This window comes from Notothenia coriiceps, unplaced genomic scaffold (assembly GCF_000735185.1).
Source record: "Notothenia coriiceps isolate Sejong01 unplaced genomic scaffold, NC01 NC01_scaffold00001470, whole genome shotgun sequence".
Lineage (NCBI taxonomy): Eukaryota > Metazoa > Chordata > Actinopteri > Perciformes > Nototheniidae > Notothenia > Notothenia coriiceps.
Genome location: NW_011334171.1, coordinates 504,766 through 526,807, shown reverse-complemented (window position 1 = coordinate 526,807; position 22,042 = coordinate 504,766). Strand labels below are relative to the sequence as shown.

Genomic DNA, 22,042 nt, shown 5'->3' with positions numbered 1-22,042 from the left:
TTGTTGACAGTCTGCAGGGTTCCTCCTCCGTGTTGTGGTGGAAGTGGTCCGGTAGTCACGTGTCTAATGCGTGTTCACTTCACTTGCTGTGCAAAGAAAACCGCAAATTAAGAATCCACACGACAGCAAGCGTTTACTATTCTCTATATTTTTCCTTCAAAGGTCATGTAACGCTGTATTATTATTTTTACATTACAAGAGTTTAAAACGTATACATGTAATCTAACAAAATCAACTTAAATGTAGTGTTATATTTATAACCGCAGATATATAACTTGAATAGCCTAAAGTGTCAGGTCGTTTTTAACGGCTACAGAACGCTGGATATTGGCGTTTACGCCAGTCACTTGAATGTAGCACACGTTCGATAACACTATTAGCCTTTTGCAAAAACATCTGTTTACTACGGTAAACACTGAACCAAAATAAATGTACAGTTGCTCTTTAAACATTTATTTTTTGAAGTTTTTAGAAATCATCATTATAAACTCATAATGTCACTGTCTGACCAATAGCCCAGACAAACCAATCATCCATTCCATCTCATTTTTATCATTAACAGAATAACACAATACATATTCAGTATACCGGGGACATGATATACAATTAGAACAAATAAAAGAGTCAGGGGTATTTCACTCTGCACTAAAATATTATAAAACATACATATATTATCTGTCTAGGTAGACTTTTTGATTATCAAATTAGACAATAGTTTTACATATTGCTCACACCAATATTATGTTTTCCTTACATTCACAACTTTTTTTAAATGCTTAAATCATTATCACATGTATTATTATTTGTTTAGTTTTGAAAAAACACTTTTTAGTTTTAAAATGATGATTGACAAATCTGCAAAGGTCTTTCCAGAATATCTTGAGAACAATGCCAACAATTGTGTTTTCTGAATATTTATCACAGAACTATTCTTGGTATGACTTTTTTTATTTCTAAATAGTTGCAGGTTAATGTTCATGACAATTGTGAATGACACTTCCTTAACTTTAATAACAATTAGATATTTATGATAATGCATAGTAACCTTCTTCCAACATATATTACAAACTGAATGCAAAATGCTGAATATGGAATTTAGACAGGATCTCTTTGAAAACTGCATAAATGTTTTGTGTCTATTGAGAGACACATTTCTACCAGTTCAGCTGGGTTTGCGAAATAAATGCATCTTGGTGCAAACCTAACAACATTCCTATATAATTATTGCACCTGACCTGATGGAACGGCCTCAACTACTAGAGCAGTCTTTAGGAGGTCAAATGAAATTCTATGTGGTCAAGAAATCTCAAGTGAACCATATCCCTCCCCAGTGCACACCATTCCTCTCACTGGGGCCAGACAAACCTTAAATACAGTCAGGCCACGATGTTTCATCCACTGATATTTATCTGATTAGATACATATAAAAAGGACACCTTTCATTTGTGAAACCATTATTTATTTAAAAAATACAGCTTAGCAAAATCAGTCGTGTTTGAGATCTTGTCATTGTTCCAGCTTGAGTGTGGAAAGCCGCTGTTTTAATAAAGTGATCAGTAGTTGAAGTTTTTCTCGCTCCAGCAGGAGGTTTTCCTTCTGCATTTTCAACACATCATCCTGCAGACTTTCTGTAAGAGGAAAAAAACACTTAATTAATTACAGGCATAGTGTGTAATAACTGTCACTGGATTCCTTTTTTCAGCTTTTAGTTAAAATTGCCATGGTCTCGCAAAATATTGGGCTTTAGTGCCTCAATGTTTGGGTTGAAATCTCCAGAAATATGTACACAAGAGAAAATAAACACAAATGTTAGTAGACTATGCTTTTATCTTAAAGGCTGATTGTAATCTGTTGTTATTTTCAGCAAAATAAAAAAAAGTAAAGAGAGAGGAAAACACATTGAAGTGTGTTTGTGCCTCTAAATACTTTTCAACTTCCTGCCTTGTCAGAGACTTCATCCCCAAGCACATTTCGTCTGAAGACCACTTTAAACAGCCTGACCCCAGTTTTTACTGAACTTTACTTTAACATGAGAAAGAGTGTATGTTTTGGAAAATATTTCATGCCTTGGATTTGGCGCTCCCGTGAGTAAGGCTGTTGGATATAAACTAATTGAAGTGAGTTTTAATAGTTTAAAACAAATGGATGAAAAAAAGTCATTTCTGATTTTGACCTAAATTTGACTAGCGTAACCGTGGTTTGGCTTTGTAGTAAAGGTCTACAGCATGGCACAAAGGATTCTATCACTCAGGCTTTGCACACAAAGGAAGTACACAGGATATTATTGGTTTTGGTGTTTACTGAGATTTCTGTAGAAGCATTGGAATTGATCAATCACAAAATGTAAAGCAGGTACACAAATCACAAGACTCTCATTTTAAACAATTAATTGACATCTTTGACTTAATAAAAAAAAGTTTTTTTCTGCACCATCACGATAAAGCCATTTCAATTGTTTAAAAACAGATTTCTCCTATCAAACATTTTAAAAGCCTCTGCTTTTCGAAAGTAAAGCTTTTGACTAAAGCTTTACTAATTATTTTGTACTAGAAACACTCCCAAATTCCAAGCATTCCTTTTCATTATGTGCATGACTGTCTTTGAAAAGGGCGGCACTGCAGTGAAATGTCTAATCAAAGTACTGTTTGCACCTCTCCCACATACTTAAATTCATGTCTGTCAGTAATATACAGTTATGTTTTTTACCTGTGGCAGCTCTGTGAACTGATGAATCAACACTGTCACATCTTCGGTTGCTCTTTGTCATCCAGAAAGGAGGGGCTTTATGTAACTCTACCTCCACAGGGTAGTGGTCGCTCACCCTCAGGGCCTGTGGGAGGATGCACATAATGAGTGAGAAATGTTGCTACAAAAAAAGAGAAACAAGTTATGCAAGTGCAGAACATGTTGGTTATTAGATGAGATGTAACTTTAATAGGTACAGAGACAATGAGATGCAGTATGAGGGACAACTCACCTTTTCTTCAGTCATAGCAAACTCTTTGTGGAAATGAAATGGCTTGGCTGAGTTTGGCACACAGGCTGTAAGCATATCTTCTCCATACACAACAATCCTGTGGTAAATAAATGTATTCCATTGTTTAAATATAAGGTCAAAAATGCTTCTTCCTGACAGAAATAGTATGCCACAATTTAAGTAATGTCCTCTGAATTTATGGATGTTTATGAATGAACACATGCCGGTCGTAGGTGTGTTCGTTTGACGTTCTTGCCATCGTGTCCACGTCATCACGGATTAGCCAATGGAAATTCTTGTCGCTGCGGATGCGAATCTCCTGCATCTCCTTAGGGGTGACGTACACACCATCTGCATTGAAATCTCCCAGGATCATTATGTTCTAAAATAAATCAGAAATTGCCATTTTGAGTGCTGATAAAATAAATGTAATCAAGAAAGCCATGTCAAAACATTATTTAAACATATTTTATAGCTCATACAGTTTGTGTGATTCCTCTGATACTGTATGCGAGTATAAAATAAGTTATGTCCCTTGATTAAAACAAATAACCTGCTTAATCTATTTCAAAATTATAGTAGCTTTTTGCAGGTTATTATGTAGATAAAGCAGGACCATTCTTTGTATAATACTTATTTTGTAAAGCAGACTCAACTCAATTTGATTATTTACAGTAAATCAAGCAATTCAAGTATTTTGCTATGACTTTAAGCTTGACTTTATTTACCTGAATGTTTATATCACAGATTTACCTATGTTACATTTATATCCGCTTAGAATACTTTTTTCCACTCTATGGTAATAAATCTGGTCCACTTTGAACATATTAAAGCACTTCTTTTAGGTGAAACCGTGAAACTTGAATACTGAACATCATGCAACTCACATCAGTCTTCCATTTGTCTTTGACGACCAGACAGACCTCATACAGCTCATCCAGCTCTCTCTCAGAGTCCCACGGCTTGGTGTGGACCGGGATCAGCACTATGTCCTTCAGCACTGCAACCACAGACAGAAACAAATGATCATCTCTCCGATTACATGCCCCGTCACGACGTATCTCACACAGTGGTGTAAAGTAACTAAGTACATCTAATCAAGTTCTGTACTTAAGTAACATTTTGAGATACGTTTACTTTACTTGAGTATTTCCATTTTCTGCTACTTTGTACTTCTACTCCACTACAATTCAGAGGTAAATCGTGTACTTTTACTCCACTACATTTATTAACACCTTTAGTTACTTTGCAGATGTGGATTAATTATGTAAAATGTAATCAACACTTAACTAAGTCAATAGTTACACCTGGAGTAAATTCACAAGCTACACAGCAGTATACAAAGTAATTAAAACTACCTGCACCTTTACCAGCTTTGATAACACTTTAATGCATCAATAATTATAATCAAAACATATAATATATATTATTCTGAAATGGACCAATCTGCATAATGAGTTATTTTACTTCTGGTACATTTTTATGCTAATATATTAGGATTTGGAATGCAGGACTTGTTACATGAGTATTCCTACACTCTGGTACTTTTACTTTTACTTTTACTTAATTACAAGATATTTCCCCACCTCTTATCTTACATGTGAACGCACACCGGAGCCGTTGACTGACATAACCTGATATACCTGCCCTCTGCTTCGGTCCATATATAGACATGACTCAGACGCAACACAGGTGTTATGGCGAGTATGTCATTACTTTGATATCCAAACTGCAACACCCTGTTTTTCTTATACTCATGGTAGGACGGACCTGTGTTGTGTGGTTTAAAGCGGAGAATATATGGTTCTCTGGCAAAGGCATCCATGTCGTTCACTTGGTTGTCTTCATATTGATAGCTGTCAACCAGATCAACAACATCATCCCTTTTAGTGGGACACAAATGTATTTTAGTGCAGTTTGATGGTAACTTTTCAAAAGTATTAAAGTCTGGCAAAGTGATTTGATCTTACCTGTAAAGGAACAAAAACTGCTCCTTGTATCTGTTCCTCCCCAGGCGGACACTGAGCTGCAGAGCATAGTGATGGGTCGTGTTGACTCTGATAAGACAATCAAGAACGCGCTCGCATAGTTAAAACAACAAAAAACATATGTTCTTTAAAAAAGAAGAATTAACTCACTCATTTAGTTCTTTTAAGAACAGTTTGACAGCAGCTCCGGTCACATCCACCACCTCAATAATCACTATGATGTCGTATCGTGACACAATCTACAAAAGACGAGAAAGGACACATTATATTAACGCATGTCATTTGTGATATTTATTTCTCTCAAATGTAATCAATTACAGCCTTATCAAAAGCAGTTGTGATTAACAAGATGTCATCAAGGAAACATTTTACACTTCATAATTCAAACCGCCAATTATTACTTGTTCGTTCTTGGCTGCATCCCAAAGACCACAAAAAAGTGACACGAACCATGCTTTTTCCAAACGACAGCCTTATCGTTATCATTGCAGATCTTTTACTGAATAAGAATGTCTACCAAATAGGAATGTTACCTTGACAAGAGCTGACAGGACGTCTGGATCTGAGACTTTGGTCTGTCCGAACCTCTGTGCGTTAAACGAGGCGATCTTCATATCTGACCAGTTCTAATACAGACTGTAAAAATACATCTGTTAAATCATTCAGTATTTCTTTATATATATAAAAACAACACAGTCACAGCTATTCTTCTCCCAGCATTGCACACCTAGAATGAGCAGGTTCAGTGGCACAGTCTTAACTCCAGAATAAAACCACACCTGAGAGAGACTTGTTTTCTTTGTAGGGCTAGTTGTTATTTTAAAGCAAGAAGATGATTGGGTAATCCATCTTTAAAGAGATAGGAGGGTTATAACTGGAGATAAAAGATAGTTTGAGACAGCCCTTTGTTTACATGTTACTTGTTAGACGCTTTTATCCAAAGCGACTTATATACTCAACACTTTGGGCAATCCCCACAGGAGCAATTTGGGGTGAAGTGTCTCGCCCAGGGACACAACAACATGCTGACTGCAGTGGGGTTTGAACCTGTGACCCCCTGATCCCAACACCAACAAACAACCCACTGCACCACACGCCTCCCTGTCTACCTAACAGCCCCTCTCAGACTCACTGAGAATAGCAGAATAGTGTCTGACATAAAATGCTGCGACGGTAAAGATTACTCCAAAGAGTAGATCAAAAATATGGCTACAGGAAGAATGTGAAATAAATTATAAAACTTCGCGGGAAGATACACGAGTCTCTTTGCTTTCAATTAGTTAAATAGCTTTACACTTGTAATATACTGCTCTGTGTCTAACAATCTTCCATAAAATGTCATACATTTGTGTAGGGTCTGCTGCTGAAGGAGAACTGCAGAAGTCAAAACAGCACCTTCAGGAGTTGTGATTGGCTTTGACGATTGACAGCTACAGGTGAAGCGATGAAGGGGCTTCACTACCAATGACACCAATACCTTGCAGTGGGTGGAGCTTATTGGGATGCCCACATTTGATGCAACAAGCACTGTTAGCGCACTCATTACTTCAATGCAAAATCCGCTGTAAAAACAGATGAGTGGAGAGACAGAAAGATGGAGAGGGAGAGGTAAAAAAGAGGAAAACAAGTGTGGCAGGGGGGGTTGGGGAGGATGCTGTGGGTGGGGGTGTTTGGAGGGCGGATAACCCACACACCAAACCATGCCAGTGCTGAGAGGGCAAAATGGGAGAGAGTTGGTGGAAGGGTCCGCAACGTCTTCCAGCCTGGATCCGATGTTCCTGCAAAGAAACAGGGGGGAGGGGCTGCACACTGCTGCAGGGGGCTGGGTACTGACCCAAATGTTTTGATTGTCTTTTAACAAAGTGAAAATAATGTAAACGTTGTCATCCCTGAGGTGCATTATGACCTGGGCATCTTTGCGTACTCGACCAGGGAAAAGGTGATGTACACAGATTGCTTTAATATTAATTCAACGGCTTAGTTGAAGAGTATTTCCCAGCCCAGAACCCTGGGAGGCAGTATGAGCTCCCTCTCCCCTGGAAATGCCTGTAAGGGGGGTTGAGAGACCAGCTGGAGGCCCCTCGCTCATACCTTGCAGTGTGTGGTACTGACAGGGATTCCGATATTGGAAGCAAACACGACTGTGAGTGCAGAAGCCAGTTCAATAGTGAATCCACTGTGGAGAAGGGAGGGGAGGGGGGAACAAAGAGACATCCTTCATTGTAATATCTGGGTTGAGCTGCTGATGCCACGGCCCACATTCATAGTAACACAATAATAGAGCAGTTTGAACAAAAGAAACAACATTTCATCCCTCTGACACACATACACCCACACCCAATATACACAGCGTTTCTACAAGTCCTATATGTTTGTACACAACTAATAAAGACCATCTAAATCGTGCTGATCAGGAGACAATTCTGTCCAATTTTCCATAACATTATTCACACTTTGACACCAGACCAGTGGGCGCACTTGAAAAGACCCCCCCCCACACACACACACACACACCCATCACACAAAGAAACATTTGGCCATTCACTTGGGAGGTAAATTAAAGATTTAAAAATAGCACGAGAGATACAAATCAGGACTACACTTGAACCCATCTGTGAAAGGACGTTTGCCCCAACTGTATGTGCAGAAATATTTAAGACTGGTGTTTGATGTCCTGGTGGGCTGGGGGGGTTTAAGAAGCAGACTATGTGATTGCATCATACCCAGTTCAAGACTGGTCAGGGGGGACTATGTCATTCTCTCTCTCTCTCTCTCTCTCGCTCTCTCTCTCGCTCTCTCGCTCTCTCTCGCGCTCTCTCTCTCTCTCTCGCTCTCTCTCTCTCGCTCTCTCTCTCTCTCTCTCTCTCTACATTTTCCTGTCAGCGCTCAGCTACCAAATGCTCCCTAGCAAAAGGCAAAGAAAAAAAAAACGGCATGTCTCACATCAAGGCAGTAAGAAAGATGAATGGGTTCAAGCCATCAGTTATATAATGTTTTACACTTGTTCTTTGGAGAAACGTCTTTTGTAACAATTCATCTTCCAGAGGACCGGTCACATTTTGTCACCATCTCAGTCTGTCCCGTGGTGGTTCAACAAGAGTGCTGGCTGGAAATCCATATTTCATGTTTATAAAAATAAGTTTTACTGCTGTGATACACTGCCATGTTGAAGTGTCCACTGTGCCTGCTAGGATGCTAGGCAGCCACAGTCTGACACACTTTCCTACCCTCGACCCAAAAACACTTCTTTGTCAGATTGATGCATGGAAACAGACAGTGGAGGGAAGAGAGCCTTTAGAACTTGGAACCAGAGCAAATCTGTCTGTCTTTGAGTCCCCGCTAAAGACTAAGCTGGTGATGGAAAGAAGGGCGATTAAGAAAGAAAGAAAAGGAGGCACACAGCAAGAGAGAGGGGCCAAGGAGGAGGAGAAATGAAGAAAGTTGGAGAAATAATGAGAGTGAGAACAATTGGGGTACTCTGGGTAAGAGGGAGAAAGATTTAGAGGTGAGACGACGATAAAGAACAAGACAAAGATGCAGCGAGGATATGAAAATGGAAAGGAAGGAAGAAAAGGAAGCAGTGGAGGAAAGGAGAATAATAAGAGGGTTGATTCCAAATGAAAAAAGGAAAAGATTTACAGGAGAGGAAAGAGCATGAAAAAAGGAGGAAGACAGAGGGGAAAAAAGGAAAGTGCCAGAGAAGGAGTCAGGCTGGCGGCCCTCGCTGCGGTTGGAGAAGAGGCCAGGGTTCCCACTGCGGCCCCTCCCTCACCCTTCCTGCTCTACTTCTCCTCATCCACAGTGCCAAACAACTTCCTGTAACCCAGTGTGATGTTCCTGACAGGCAACAGAGCACACACGCACACTAGCTGGACCAATTATCCCTGAATATGTGTGCATGGATACATTCACACACAGCGACCTGCAGGCATAGAGCCTAGCTTTCTTCAGCTGACACGATACACACTAACATCCTTGAGGTATGCACACACACACAGTCTTCATTGCGTGGGAAGACGAGGGGACAGAGAACGAGAGATCAATCTAAAGGGCAGAGCAGCAGCAGGGTTTATGTTGCGTGATGTCCGCTGCTAAGGTTGTAGGATTTAGTTCGCCCCAGGGCTTCCTGTGTTGTCGCCCATAAGACTTGTTATTTATTCTGAATTATTATGTAAGAGGTGAAGAAGGTCTGAAGAAAAAGGAATCATTCTTACTTCATTCTCTATACAAAGGGCTACTGCAGAAGAAATGATTACAGCAGATTTCTATACATAACAGTTCAAGTAGGAAGACTGTGATTACTGTCAACAGATTCAATTACATTTATATTATATAGATGTTCATATTTATCATCAAATACTGTTTACTTGTCCGGTAATATGTGAATACATTTTGTTAAAATATTAAAAAAAGGTCTGCCCTCTTGATATAGATATTTTTATATAATTATCATGTAAGCCTTAAGAGATCAAACTGATAATGTAAGTACAACATTGTACTTGCAAAACGCATGTGTGGTAAAAATGCTTTTTCCTGCAGTGGCAGCTCTGCTTGGGGAGTAGAGAGTGGATAATCAGTGCATGCTCAAACAAACGCCCTTGATTAGTCAGACAAGTTTACTGTACCTATAACAGGGAGCACCAGAGGAAACAGAGCAGGGGCTCTAATCATGATTGTGCTGCAATTTGCTGCCAGCAGAGTGGATTTAACTGTTGAACTGCAATGACATTAAATTACTTTATTAAAATGTGTGTGTGCATTCTAATGGAGCTGTGTGCACCAAACACTCACCAAGGACGCTGTTTCACTGGATGGACCTGTGTGTGTCAGCATGTCGAGGCTTTTTGAAACAAGTTGAAAAGTTGACCTCCTCCGTATAAACACTTTTTTTCTCACCCATTTACAAAATACAGCCCTAGACTCCCCTGGCCCCCACCCCCCCCCATGTGGTGGCTTTCTCACCTTGACGGGGTGATGGGGGTCAGGTCTTTTCCCATGGTCTGGATGACTCGACGGCCCCACACCCACAGGCCAACGCAGATGCCTATACCGCCGTAAAACAGCAGCCAGAGGGGGGTGGCAGCATCCTGCATCACACCCCCTTGATCGTAGATCATCCACAGCGCCACCAGGGGCCCGATGGCATTACTGCGAAGGTGAGAGAATAAAAAGATAATTATTTTAGTGTTAGACATGGAACACCATTTGTTGGTGACAATTAATATTATTGTTAATACGCCACACAAGGCCTTGTGTGGCGTGTATTTCATGTATTGTTATTTTATTTTATATTCAAAGCTTCTATTGAGGGTCTTAAAGTCTTGAAGACCTCGTTGTTATATATATATATTTGTTATTAAAAAGGGATATCAATGTGCTGTTAGATTGCTTCTAGAGCACATTGTTCATACAGGTGTGGACCTCCCTTTAGGTACGGTAATTGGTAAGTTAACTTTTCAGAACATCAGTGACAATTTAGTTTTTGAAAGGATAAACACCAACAAATATGGAATGAAGCAGAATTGTTTGTAAGGTGAGAAAAGATTGTGTGAATTTTGGAACTTAGTTTTTTTAATACATTTTGATTTGAAATAGATGAGCTGCTACAAGGGAGACGAGTGCAGTGTTTGTATGGGATGCTGTATGTCCTGTGAGCAGCAGGAGGCAGTACCTGACATCGTTGCCTCCATGGGCAAAAGAGCCGAAGCAGGCGGTGAGGATCTGCAGGAAGTGGAAAAGCAGGTACACCTCAGGCTTGTCCTTCTCCTCCTCCTCGGCCAGGTCCTCCAGAGGCACCGGAGCGGGAGCCCCATCTTCATCCACTCCTTCCAGCTCTGTGGCCAGCTTCATCTCCACCCCACCCTCCTCGGCCTCAATCTCAGCCTCAGCCACAGCGTTGCAGTAGGACGAGTAGCTATCGTAGCGTATCCTCTTCTTGGTGTAGGACACGCTGTTGCTTCTGCCACCTCCTTCTCCCACCAGCTTCTCGCTGTCGTCGCGTGACTCTGAGCGAATGAGCGGCTGGACGGGCATGCCGCAGATAGCCGCGGTGTAGCAGGTGTAGCTGTTGTTGCGCCGCAGCAGGCGGTAGTTGTTGTCTGCCGGGCCGGCGTTGGAGCCAGAGCGGTCGCTTTCGTCCATGCGGCCCACGTGGATTTTGTGGAGCAGGTCTTTGTACAGACCAGAGTCCTTGTGCACTGTGTGGTAAACTTGGCCATCGCTGCGCATGTGGCCATCGAAGGTGAAGCTGCCGTTAGAGATGGGGGACTTGAGGCAGCCGTTGGTCATTGAGTTGGTCCGGCCTGAAGGAGAAAGAGTTTGAATAGAAAGTTGTTGTAGAAGCACAACTTTTGCAAGTTAAGAGATACACTATCACAGCACATTGACATCGGGTTTCCCTAAACATAGATAAACCGAGAGGGAACTAGACATGTAAATAATAAATATTCTTTTGCAGGAAGAAAAGGGATGAACTATCTTGATTGATTGATTGATTTAATTGTATCTCTCGAAAGTCACAAGACATATTGATACATTTTCAAGAAGTTAGCTAGAAACACATTGCCAAGTCAATGTTGTCTTTGAAAAATAATATTATTTCAGTTTTACCGTACGCCCTGCCGTTTGGCAGGATGTTGCCTCCATTAGCCAGGTTGTTGAGGTCTCCGCTGGACTCACGGTCACTGCCCCCCCCGGTGAGCGGCAGCACGGCCTCGTCTGTGCCCTTGGCCCCTGGGAGCTCCCTAAAGACGGGGCTCTCCTCCTCCTCTTCCGGGATCTTGTCCAGACTCTCATCAGAGATCCGTGCTAGAGCCTGCTCCTTCTTGAGGCGACCTGGAGGAAATCAAGCAAAGGAGGGTTTAGTTGGACATACTATCAACACCAGATAAAACTGAAAACGCTCGCTACAAATGCTAACAGAGTTTACAGGGCATTGTATACTAATTCAACTCTTAAAATACAATAATGGTATTAACTAGGGCTGTCAGTCGATTAAAAATTTTAATCACGATTAATCGCACATTTTTTATCTGTTCTAAATGTACCTTAGAGGGATATTTTTCAAGTTTTGAATACTCTTATCAACATATGAGTGGACAAATATGCTTTATATGTTTGTTTATTATCATTTGAACAATGACAAATATTATCATGAATATTAAACACAACAACCTCTGAACATTACAAATATTCGCCTCAATTCAACCTGGAACCTCTCTCATACAATACAATAATACAATACAGTGTGTGTGTGTGTGTGTGTGTGTGTGTGTGTGTGTGTGTGTGTGTGTGTGTGTGTGTGTGTGTGTGTGTGTGTGTGTGTGTGTGTGTGTGTGTGTGTGTGTGTGTGTGTGTCGGCAAAATGCCGCTCCTCTGTTTTCATAACTGTCAAAGCATGAGACTGAAGTTCCCACTGTGGGTCAAAATAATGCGCTGTGACCCCGAGGTGACTGTCATTACCGAGTGAAGTCCAATGGTCTCCGGTGAGCGCAACTGTGGAAGTATTTCTTAAATCCTCCTCTACTTTCGCAAGCTATAGCCACCCATTTAGCGATCTTTGTTCAAAGTTTGCTGCTCGTAGACGTGTCCAGGCGTCTCTCCCGCACAGTTTCAAGTGTGGTCTGCTGCAAGCGGGCGGCAGGAGCGGGGCTATCGGCATCAGCAGTGTGCTTGGAATGTATAGATGGTATTTTAAACTCTATGCGCTCTGAAACTACGGGGCGGCCGAGAACAAAAAATGCACATGCGTTAATCGCGTAGTGGGAGTCTACGCGATGGCGTTATTAATGCGTTAACTTGACAGCCCNCTTGGGCTCAGGCTCTGAGCTGAGGAAATCCTCAGGATGGAGTGAAGGTGTGCGTGCAATATACCGGCGGGGGATAATTTTTAATTACTATTCGATCTGGCCCGCCGGTATATTGCACGCACACCTTCACTCCATCCTGAGGATTTCCTCAGCTCAGAGCCTGAGCCCAAGCATTGATGAACTTGCACCCAAGAAGAGATGCCAAGTATCTGGCTTGAGCTAGCATCACAGAGCAGCACACTGAGTTTCAATGGATGTTTCCTTCTGCAATTTTCTTCTTGCGACAACAGGGCATGTTTGTTTTTTTCTTTGAGGGAAATAGTTTTTTTGAAGCTGTTGTTGGCCCTGTGTAAAAATGTAATCATAAGAAATGACTCTGAAAAATCTGCAGATAGAGACATAAGAAATGAATGCAACTGATTATTTAATGTTGTTTTTATAGGCAATCATTTAAGCTTTGTTAGTTCCAGGTTTAATATGGGCAATAAGTTCATTTCAATACGTTTTGCAATAAACGGCCCTCGACTAGTACCCATTTTTTTATTTTGGCCCACTGTGTATTTGAGTTTGACACCCCTGCTCTATAGGATACTTGTTTACTCGTTAGGTGTCTCTGTGTGTTACCTCTCAGCTGGGCTGTCGGGCTCAATAAAGCGGATGACTGGGGGAGCAGACAGCGTTTCTGTGGCGAAGACACCTCCCTGCAGCTGGATCCCAAAACCTGTGAGCGGATCCCCCCTCAGGATGACCTCGCTCGTTTCCACATGAAAGACCTGCCCCCCCGGCCCGACAGAGCTGGAGGCCAGAGATACTGATAAACAGCGGGGGAGGGAGGGGACACATCAGAGAGAGATATTAGTGGAGAAGTGGCAGATAAATGGAGCAAGAGAGGGATTGTGGGAGACAAAAACTGTGGAGTATAAAGAGAAGAGACATGCGACCACAGAGATGACGTGGGAATGGGGAGGGAATGAGTCGCTGTCAGAGTTTACGTCAGTCATGTTTACGTCACAAGGTCAGTCAAATCTGTTCACACACTGAGGCGGCAAAACAGAGGAAAGGTGTTTTAACTGCGCTGAAAAACATATATAAAAGGGTGGTACCTAAATAAGGAATACAGAAAAAATAATTCTCATCTTACCCTCTTGATAAATGTTAGTTTAAACAATAGTGGTATACATTTGTTGTATTGTTTGTCTGTCATATAGGGTTGATATCTTGTACCAGAATTGTTTTAATTAATTAATTACAATACTAACGATTATAATTTTTGAAATGATGGAAAAAAATTGAAATGAGATTTCTTTAAATGAACCCTTCCTAATGATAATTAAAAAATAAAACAGATGTCTGAAAAGTAATGTTCAATCCTGAAGAACATCAAAACACAAATCTTTCTCACCTTATTTTTAATTTGCAGGTAGAAATCGAATCAACATACACTCAGTTGTCAGTTTATTATTAGGAACATCTAGATAAAAGTAATGCAGTCTCTTGTTATGAAATGTTAGTGTATTTATAACATGTAACATTTAAACATATGAGGTGTTTCTGTTCTTCAGACTAACTTCCTTCAAATAAATGGGGTGGACAAAATAATAGATCTGGTTAATGTGGTTTAACTGACCCATTAAGGTGGTTATAAAAAAAGAAATAAAGGGTGGGCATGCAGCTTATCATACGTGAGCTTTTGTGGTCCTTCTTCCTGTTCCTCCTACGGCCCGTGGAGTTTCGGGGGCTGCTGGGGGGGATGGGGCAGGGCAGCGTGTTGCTCCCCTGGCTGCTGAAGCCTGAGGTGGCTGTGGAGGAAGGAGAGAAGCCGCCGCTCACCACCGCTGAAAGTAGACATAGCACTACACGTATCAAAGGGCTGATTAAACTAAATCACCATGGCAATTTTATTCATGTCCACAGCAGCAGCAAACGCTTGTGGGAACATACAACAAAAGGAGATAACTCTAGTAACGGTGTTCGAGTAAAGCTCTTGGAAAAGATTTAACAAATGCTCTGAAGAAAAAAAAGTCTCCTGCTATGGTGTCTTGCCAGCAGCAGTGCTGTCACAAGTGATAACTTACATTTGCAGTGGTCCTGCTGGTTGAGTGGGTGGCTTGGGCTGCTCCATGTCTTTCCGTGGCTGGCATGTGGGGGATGGCAGTAGTTGCTGCTTTGGTCCCAGTGATGATTGTTGCTCTTCTGCACTTTTACTGCAGCGAAACGGAGGCAAACACATCCATTAAGTAAACCAGATCCACTCCTCTTCTGTACACTTTTCTAAATCCTAACCATGAAATCACGCTTTTCATTCCCATGTCTAAATATGTACCACATCACACAGAGCCTGGGGGGGGGGGGGTAATTCAGAGCAGAGTAATTGATATTTAATGTTCTCGTCATGGAACACTAGATTATATCCTGCGGTTTAATGTATTTTGATGAGCATCTGAGTATCAGCTAGACACACAGAGCTGAATGAGAAGTGGTGGATTCAAAAAAAGTAAATCTTACTTTTACTAGAAAGCTTCCAAAAAGCTAAGTGCAGACTAGAGATCATTTTCAGGATTGAATTCAAAAGAGCCTGAATGTTTAAAAAGATGTTGAATAAGTTGACCACAGTGCTGTGATCACCAGGAAGTGGTACTGGCTGTTTGGAGGCATGTGTCTCAACCTTGATTGGACACAGCTGAAAGCTTGATTGCTGATGATGTGTCTGTTCTGCACCTGATTTGACAGACAGCTCCACTCATTTTCATTTCATTCTGTTTCATTCATATGTGTTTCTTTTAAGTAGCAACCGTGTTGACTTCTTCTGCTTTGAATAAAATGGAGAGCGCAGATTGTAAATTGTGAAAGGCGTCTCATCCCTCATGTCCAAGCTTGTATAACACAGTCAAACTGTATGGAAAGCATTCAAATGGGAAACAAATAACCTCTTGTATGACACATCACCTCAATAATTAACTTTCCTTACAGATTCATGCAGCTAAAATCGTCACAGAGCTTTACATGTGACAGTAATCTGTGCTGCTTCATTTGCAGGGGTCTAATCTCCAACAACTTGCTCACATGGATGGAGGATTTGCTTGAAACATGGATGACTGCAGTAGTGCCTGGGACGCTTGCCATATTCAGGGAACCTGGTTAAACCCAACTGAATGTAATCAGAATACAAGAAGGAGAACCAGTTTCTATCGGACTCCATCAAACCTGTGAAGCTTTGGCTCTGACGGCTTATGTTAAGCTCACCTTGGGGGAGCTCTAAAAAAATTGTGTTTTCGATCAGCGCTGGTGGAAAGAAGCGTTAACAACTAATCTCTCGGTGGCCATATCAGTCTTATTAAATCCCCAGAGGAGATTAGACAAATTGCATCTTATAATCATGCCTTACCCTGGGGGGGGGGGGAAGAAGCCGTGAAAATATGTTTTTATCATAACGTCATGGCATCTTATTCAAGAAATTAGTCATTATCTAATAGAAATTTCAGAAGACAAGATGCATGCCTTGCATTTCAGTGAGATGTTATGCACTACAGACTACACTTTGAATTAAGAGATATTAATAGTAAACAGGAGCAAATGCAAGTGTTTAAACTGAGGAGTCTTGAAAATGACTAATTGTGAACTGAATAAAGGAGAAAAAAAGATATGGAAGAGAAGGTTCAGTGACAACCAGAGGAGATTAAACTACATCTTGCTTCTTTGTCATGGTGTGTGATTCCTCCCATGCTCACATGTTAAGGAGCCCTGCAGCTGCTGACCCAGAAATAAGTCTTCAGAACATGATCTCTGACAGAGAACGTGTGTGTGTGCGCACGTGCATGTGTGTTTGAGTATTTAAAGGCCTGTTGGTACCAACAGAGGGTGTACCCAAAGGGACTGTGGCCAGCAGCACACACGCACGCACGCACGCACGCACGCACGCACGCACGCATGCACGCACACACACACACACGCACGCAGGCTGACTCACAGTACATGTGAGAAAGCTAGGCTCTCACAGCTGCAGGTAGAATAGCTGAGAGCAGAGCCGTCACATATGGTGAGGACGACACACTGAAGCCAGCCTGTGTACTGTGTGTTCTCCACGATGTACACACTGAACTACATCACAGGCTTTAGAGCTGAAACAATGAGTCATTCCATCCACTGTGAAGCCTTACCATTGCATTGCCCTGCTCATTTGCTTGCTTTTGTGTCACCTCCAGGACATACCTGTGTCTTGCGGTCTGACAGGAAGTCTGCTCTGACTGGCGGGGAGGATCTCCAGTTTAACGACATCAATGGTGCTGGCGAGCAGCTGCGTGGCCTCCATCAGAGAGCAGTGCTCCGTGCCGGTCCCGTCTATAGACAGAAGGATGTCACCTGCGTGCAGCGCTCCACACCTGAGAGAGAGACAGCAGGGCAGAGTGGGTCAGGGAAGCTGTTGCTTATTGGGAAGTGTCTGTGTAGCAGTGTACTGGGAGAGGTTGGTTTCACCTTTCCACCACGCTGCCTGCCTTTATCTTGTCTATAATAATAACTTGTTTGCTCCTGTATATTGTTGTAGTGAGGCTGATCCCAAGGCTGGAGGAGGGACCTTTCACTATCTCCACCAGCAGAGGGCCCGAGGCTCGCTGCACTGCCTCTGAAACAGATAACACACACAGATATGAGAGAGGCCAAACAGATATGTATACATAATATATATGCAGTGGTGGAATGTAACAAAGTACTTTTGCTCAAATAATTTAATTAAGTGCAATTGTTCATACTTGTGAGTTACTTGAGTATTCCCAAATATTGTGTTATACTTCTACCCCATTCAATCTCAGGAGAGAAATATGTTGTTAATATAATACTTATCTACAGACGTATACAATATATCTTAAATTGCACCGCATTGACAAATCACACCATTAAAATTCCCTTACGTGTATATATTTTGTGATAAAAATATAATAAGATTATATTGTATAATATTGTAACACTTTTAAAAGAGCCATTCATAATGAGTAGTGTTATGTTTGCTAGTTTAAGTATTTATTTTCTGAAAAAGGGATTCACACATTTTCAAACATAAGTGTTTAAAATAAATACAATAATTGTATTTATCAGGCATTTATCTTTTCATAACGCTTCTGAATGCCAATATGTACTTTTTTTTACTGTACTTTCATTTTAATATGTTTTCTTTTACATTATTGATATATAAATTGTCTTAACGGTATAGATGGGGTTTACAAGAGGGGTGACCATAGACAGTGATAAAGCTTTGAACAATCTCCAACTGGTGTTTGAATAACGAGTTACTGGATTATTGTAAGTAAGTCTCATGAGAATTACAAACATGTTGTTGGTCTCTGTGCTCCAAAACAGTAATTTCACTGCCTTGACTTAAACAATTACAAAGGGAAATGTATTTTTTGTTTCAGTGAGAGGTTTCTGCTGGACACATTAAGTGGTGTGCTTCAGTATAAAATGCTAGAATAATTGCACTCAATGATTTGCAAATTCCAACATTGTTACAAGGAACCATTTTAATCAATTGAGATAAACTTTAACCAGCTTAACCTGAACAAATCCACATTTTCCAGATCTCACTTCTAAAAGTATCTATGAACCGGTTCAGTCTGGAGGCAGGAAGTCTGGATCCTAAACTCCCAAAAACGGGGAGATAATGTGTGTCGAATGTCCTTGGTGACCTGCCCTAATTTGCATAGAGAAGAGTTTGTGATCTTATGGAGAATTAGTCACCGTGACCAAACGGAGGGTATAATCTGTAGTGAGTCTTCAGTGGTTTATTTGACTAAATGTTGACCCAATGGTGAGGATACTTCTTGACTCAGAATATAAAGACGCAATCAGACTGATCTGTGTTGGTGGGCATTCCTTTAGACAACATTTGATTCTAATGAGTCGAAATGAGTGGAACAAAGAACTACTTGAATTGTAAAATGTGCCTCTAAATAACACAATATGTACCGGTTACTCTACTGGCAATATCCAAATTCACCTAATTTACTTTAAAATATTTTAATTTAGGAATGACGAGAGGACATACAGTACATTATTATAAAACAATGAAGATTATCCATCTCCACTTTTCTGTTCTGTTTTTTCTGTTTCTGCACCGACACTTTCCTCTACGCAGCCAAACGGCCACATTATTTACCCTCAGAGCCACGCTGCCCTGCCATGCCCCCAACATATTCCCTGTGTGTGTGTGCTCACCCATGAAAGAGACGTCATACTCAATCAGGAACAGAGCTTCCTGGCCGCTCTGCATCAGCATGGTCAAAGAGTCAGCGTGCTTTTCCCTGTTTAAAGACATCCCGTCTACGCTCACTACTCGGTCTCCTGCCTTCAAAGTGCCTTCTCTGGAGAAGAAAGAAAGAAAATAATAATTAATAACACACGGGCGACTAGAGCAAAATGCTCAAAGAAGCGTTCAAGCACCAGTCACAGTAAATCATTAAACAGTTCCACATGAGTGTTCCCTCCCAGGTGAGATGAAGGATAAACGAGATAAACGGACGTCATGTCTTTGATGTTGAATTATGTTTGGTCCAGTGTTTTGTTTTACTCTTGGTTTGTATAAGGATAAGTGCGATGCTGCACCAGCCTCAGGATGAGATGTGCCCTTTCTGCTTTGAAGATACTCTATATGTGTCACCGCCACAATTTCATGCACCGGCCTCAGCGTAGACTGATGCATGTGCATATAAACATATTGAGGATTTAAACGCGTAATTCCTAACAATACAATTCCATATGGGTATGAGGTAAATATGTTTTATTGTGGACAAAGATAATGCAATTAGTAAAACACATATCCATGAGTCTATACATCTAAATCCGTATGGAAACACGCATGCATGCACACATACAATCATTTGAATAGACTCAGTCATGCATGGTCAACAGAAATAAAATGCATAGAAGCCACAGAAAAAGTGTGTACACAAAAAACACTAGCTTATATATGTCTGTCTTTACCTGTCAGCGGGACCTCCAGGCCTGACGTATGTAACCAACAGAGGTCGTGACCTGCGCCAGTCCTCGTGGAAGCCTCCTAAAAAACAACAAATACAACCAAAATAAGTCATCGCAGTAAGATCATTATTTTATTCAAGGATTTACATTCAAGAATCACGTCCACTAACCTCTCATGACAAACCCAAAGCTGTTCCCCTCCTTGTGTAAACACACCTCTATGGTTTTGGTTGAGACGCCTGATGGGTTCTGGACTAAGGAAAGAACAGATTCAAAAAATGATCACCACAATCCTCAAAGGATGCGCATAAAATAAATGTAGAAAGCTTTCACAGCAGCTTGATGATAATGATAATGTTGAGTGTTGTAAGTGCTGAATCATGAGATTTAACAAATATGGATTGTGGAAATATGTTTCATTAATCTTAGTGGGGAAATTAATTCTATGTATTTGACTCATGCTAATGATTTAAGAGCAGTGAGCAGCCACGGAGCAGCGCCGGGGGACCAACTCTGTTTCCGAGGCAGTGAAAGCCAATAAGTATTGATCTGATGATTTGCAGGTCAGAAGATGTCTACACGTCGAGGTTAAATCGGGGCTGAATTACATTTTCAGTTTTTAGACGTCTAGGTTATACCGCTCTGCTTCACAAATATGTAAATGTAACTAAAAGAAACTGTGGTATGTAACCTGAATGTTTTAACCACATTTAGCTCAGTTTTAACCATGCATTAAGAAATGAGAAACCAGAGTTTTTTTATTGTCTACACTCTACAGGCTTAACTAAAAAGCTTATTTATTCACCCATTTCCTACTTCTACTTTGCATTTGAAAATACAAAGCATTCATTTTTGTGCATGTAAATGGTCTGCATAGGCTAAAATCCCAAAGTTCCCAGAGTTTCTCTCCCACACACCTGAAACACCTAGACTGGACTCCATGGTTTACTTCCGCGACATAGTGACATCGCTATGTAACACTTGCGTTTCTATTGGCTAGCGCTCCAACACATTGTAGGTGATAGGCTAAGTGGCGGGACAATCATAAGAGAACCAGCCGGCTAACCATTCAGAGCAGACTGGGCTCTGGTTTCAAACAGAGGGTGAAAAGAAGTGCTGCAGCAATGGTAGTATGAGGAACATTAAAGCACATATTAAATCTTAAAGCATGTAAACAAGTAGAGGCACACAATACATTTATGAAAATGCTCCTCATATGGCCCCTTTAAAGCATGTATTAGACTTTCAGGCAGAATGTTACTCCAGCAGAACTTCACCTACCAAATGGAGGCAGCTCGTACTCCACCTCCAGCACGACCCGCTCCCCGATGTTTTTCAGCAGGCTGATGATCTCATCGTGGCGAAGCTTTGACAGGTTGATGCCATTCACTGACTTGATGTAGTCTCCAACATTCAGCTGGTCACTCCTGTGGATAAATCATAAACAGACATTCAAAATCTAGGATGGATTACCAACCGAGCAAAGCAGGAGAGTTCCCCAGATCCCTAAAAAACTTGAGATTGACTATCAATTTGAAGTTCCCTGATTTATAAATCAAATCAAGTTTTCATTTATAGAGCTAAATATTACAAATATGCTGCTTTTTTGTATACATTTGTGTCCAAACAATAATGATAATCTAGTAATTTGAGCATTATGCATTATGCAGACTGACTTACAGAGCCAGCTGTGTTGAGCGTCTGGCTGAAAGTGTTTCTAGCTTTTTGGGGGCCCTATGCTAGATGCTGTTTGGGGGCCCTAGTTTTTACAGTTTTAACTACAATGGGGGGATTCCGAAGCCTTTAAGATGATCTGTGGAGATGTTACACTTTAATAGGAAAACAGGCTAATTTCACGAAAACCAAGCAATTGAAAATTACAAAAGATGATATTAAAAAGGTAAACAATAAGGCTCCTCTATGTCAATAAATGCAAGAGATGCAGCATTTTCTCAACAATGTTTAATTTACATGTTTCATCTTCCTCAGAAGTCACTCATTGGCTGACAGCCCAACAATGATTTGGACTTTATTCCCCCAAAAACACAAGCCACAGCTTTGCTATCATTGCAGTTTAGTCGCGTTTATATCCTACATTGGATTTTTAAAGAGCCTGTGACAGCATCCCAACAACTGTTGTGCAATGAAATATTGGGCTACTAGTCATCTCGAACCGTCAGTTTAAAAAAGAAGGTGCGATACCGTTCCGATAAATATCAATAATTTCGAACATCGCGGGGAAATTCCTTCGACTCATTTTGAAGTTTTGGGGGAAGCCGGAAGTGACGTCAATGCGGGAA

The 22,042-nt window shown here is 41.1% G+C and overlaps 2 protein-coding genes across 3 annotated transcripts in view; both read right to left on the bottom strand.

Annotated features, from left to right (window-relative positions):
* Positions 1–969: 969 nt before the first annotated feature.
* On the bottom strand, positions 970–5,779 carry dnase1l4.1 (deoxyribonuclease 1 like 4, tandem duplicate 1). Of its 2 annotated transcripts, none has more exons than XM_010790455.1 (10): positions 5,693–5,779; positions 5,499–5,601; positions 5,116–5,204; positions 4,948–5,034; positions 4,748–4,860; positions 3,865–3,977; positions 3,202–3,359; positions 2,978–3,074; positions 2,707–2,830; positions 970–1,628 (listed from the first exon to the last, which is right to left on the bottom strand). In XM_010790455.1, exons 2-10 carry the CDS (start codon positions 5,577–5,579, stop codon positions 1,507–1,509), a joined length of 984 nt encoding a protein of 327 aa, XP_010788757.1. In that variant the 5' UTR covers positions 5,580–5,601; positions 5,693–5,779; the 3' UTR covers positions 970–1,506. The 2 variants fall into 2 exon arrangements, with proteins under 2 accessions (XP_010788757.1, XP_010788763.1); XM_010790461.1 differs by having other exon boundaries at positions 4,748–4,833.
* A 7,614-nt stretch (positions 5,780–13,393) lies between these two features.
* LOC104962217 (glutamate receptor-interacting protein 2-like) overlaps positions 13,394–22,042 on the bottom strand; it is an 8,789-nt gene continuing 140 nt past the window's right edge. Inside the window, exons 2-10 of the mRNA XM_010790629.1 lie at positions 21,024–21,169; positions 19,913–19,996; positions 19,746–19,821; positions 18,981–19,126; positions 17,247–17,394; positions 16,983–17,152; positions 14,849–14,977; positions 14,456–14,608; positions 13,394–13,584 (exon numbers count right to left, since the gene is read on the bottom strand). Coding sequence (XP_010788931.1) covers positions 13,394–13,584; positions 14,456–14,608; positions 14,849–14,977; positions 16,983–17,152; positions 17,247–17,394; positions 18,981–19,126; positions 19,746–19,821; positions 19,913–19,996; positions 21,024–21,169 — 1,243 coding nt within the window. The remainder of the gene's footprint in view (positions 13,585–14,455; positions 14,609–14,848; positions 14,978–16,982; positions 17,153–17,246; positions 17,395–18,980; positions 19,127–19,745; positions 19,822–19,912; positions 19,997–21,023; positions 21,170–22,042) is intronic.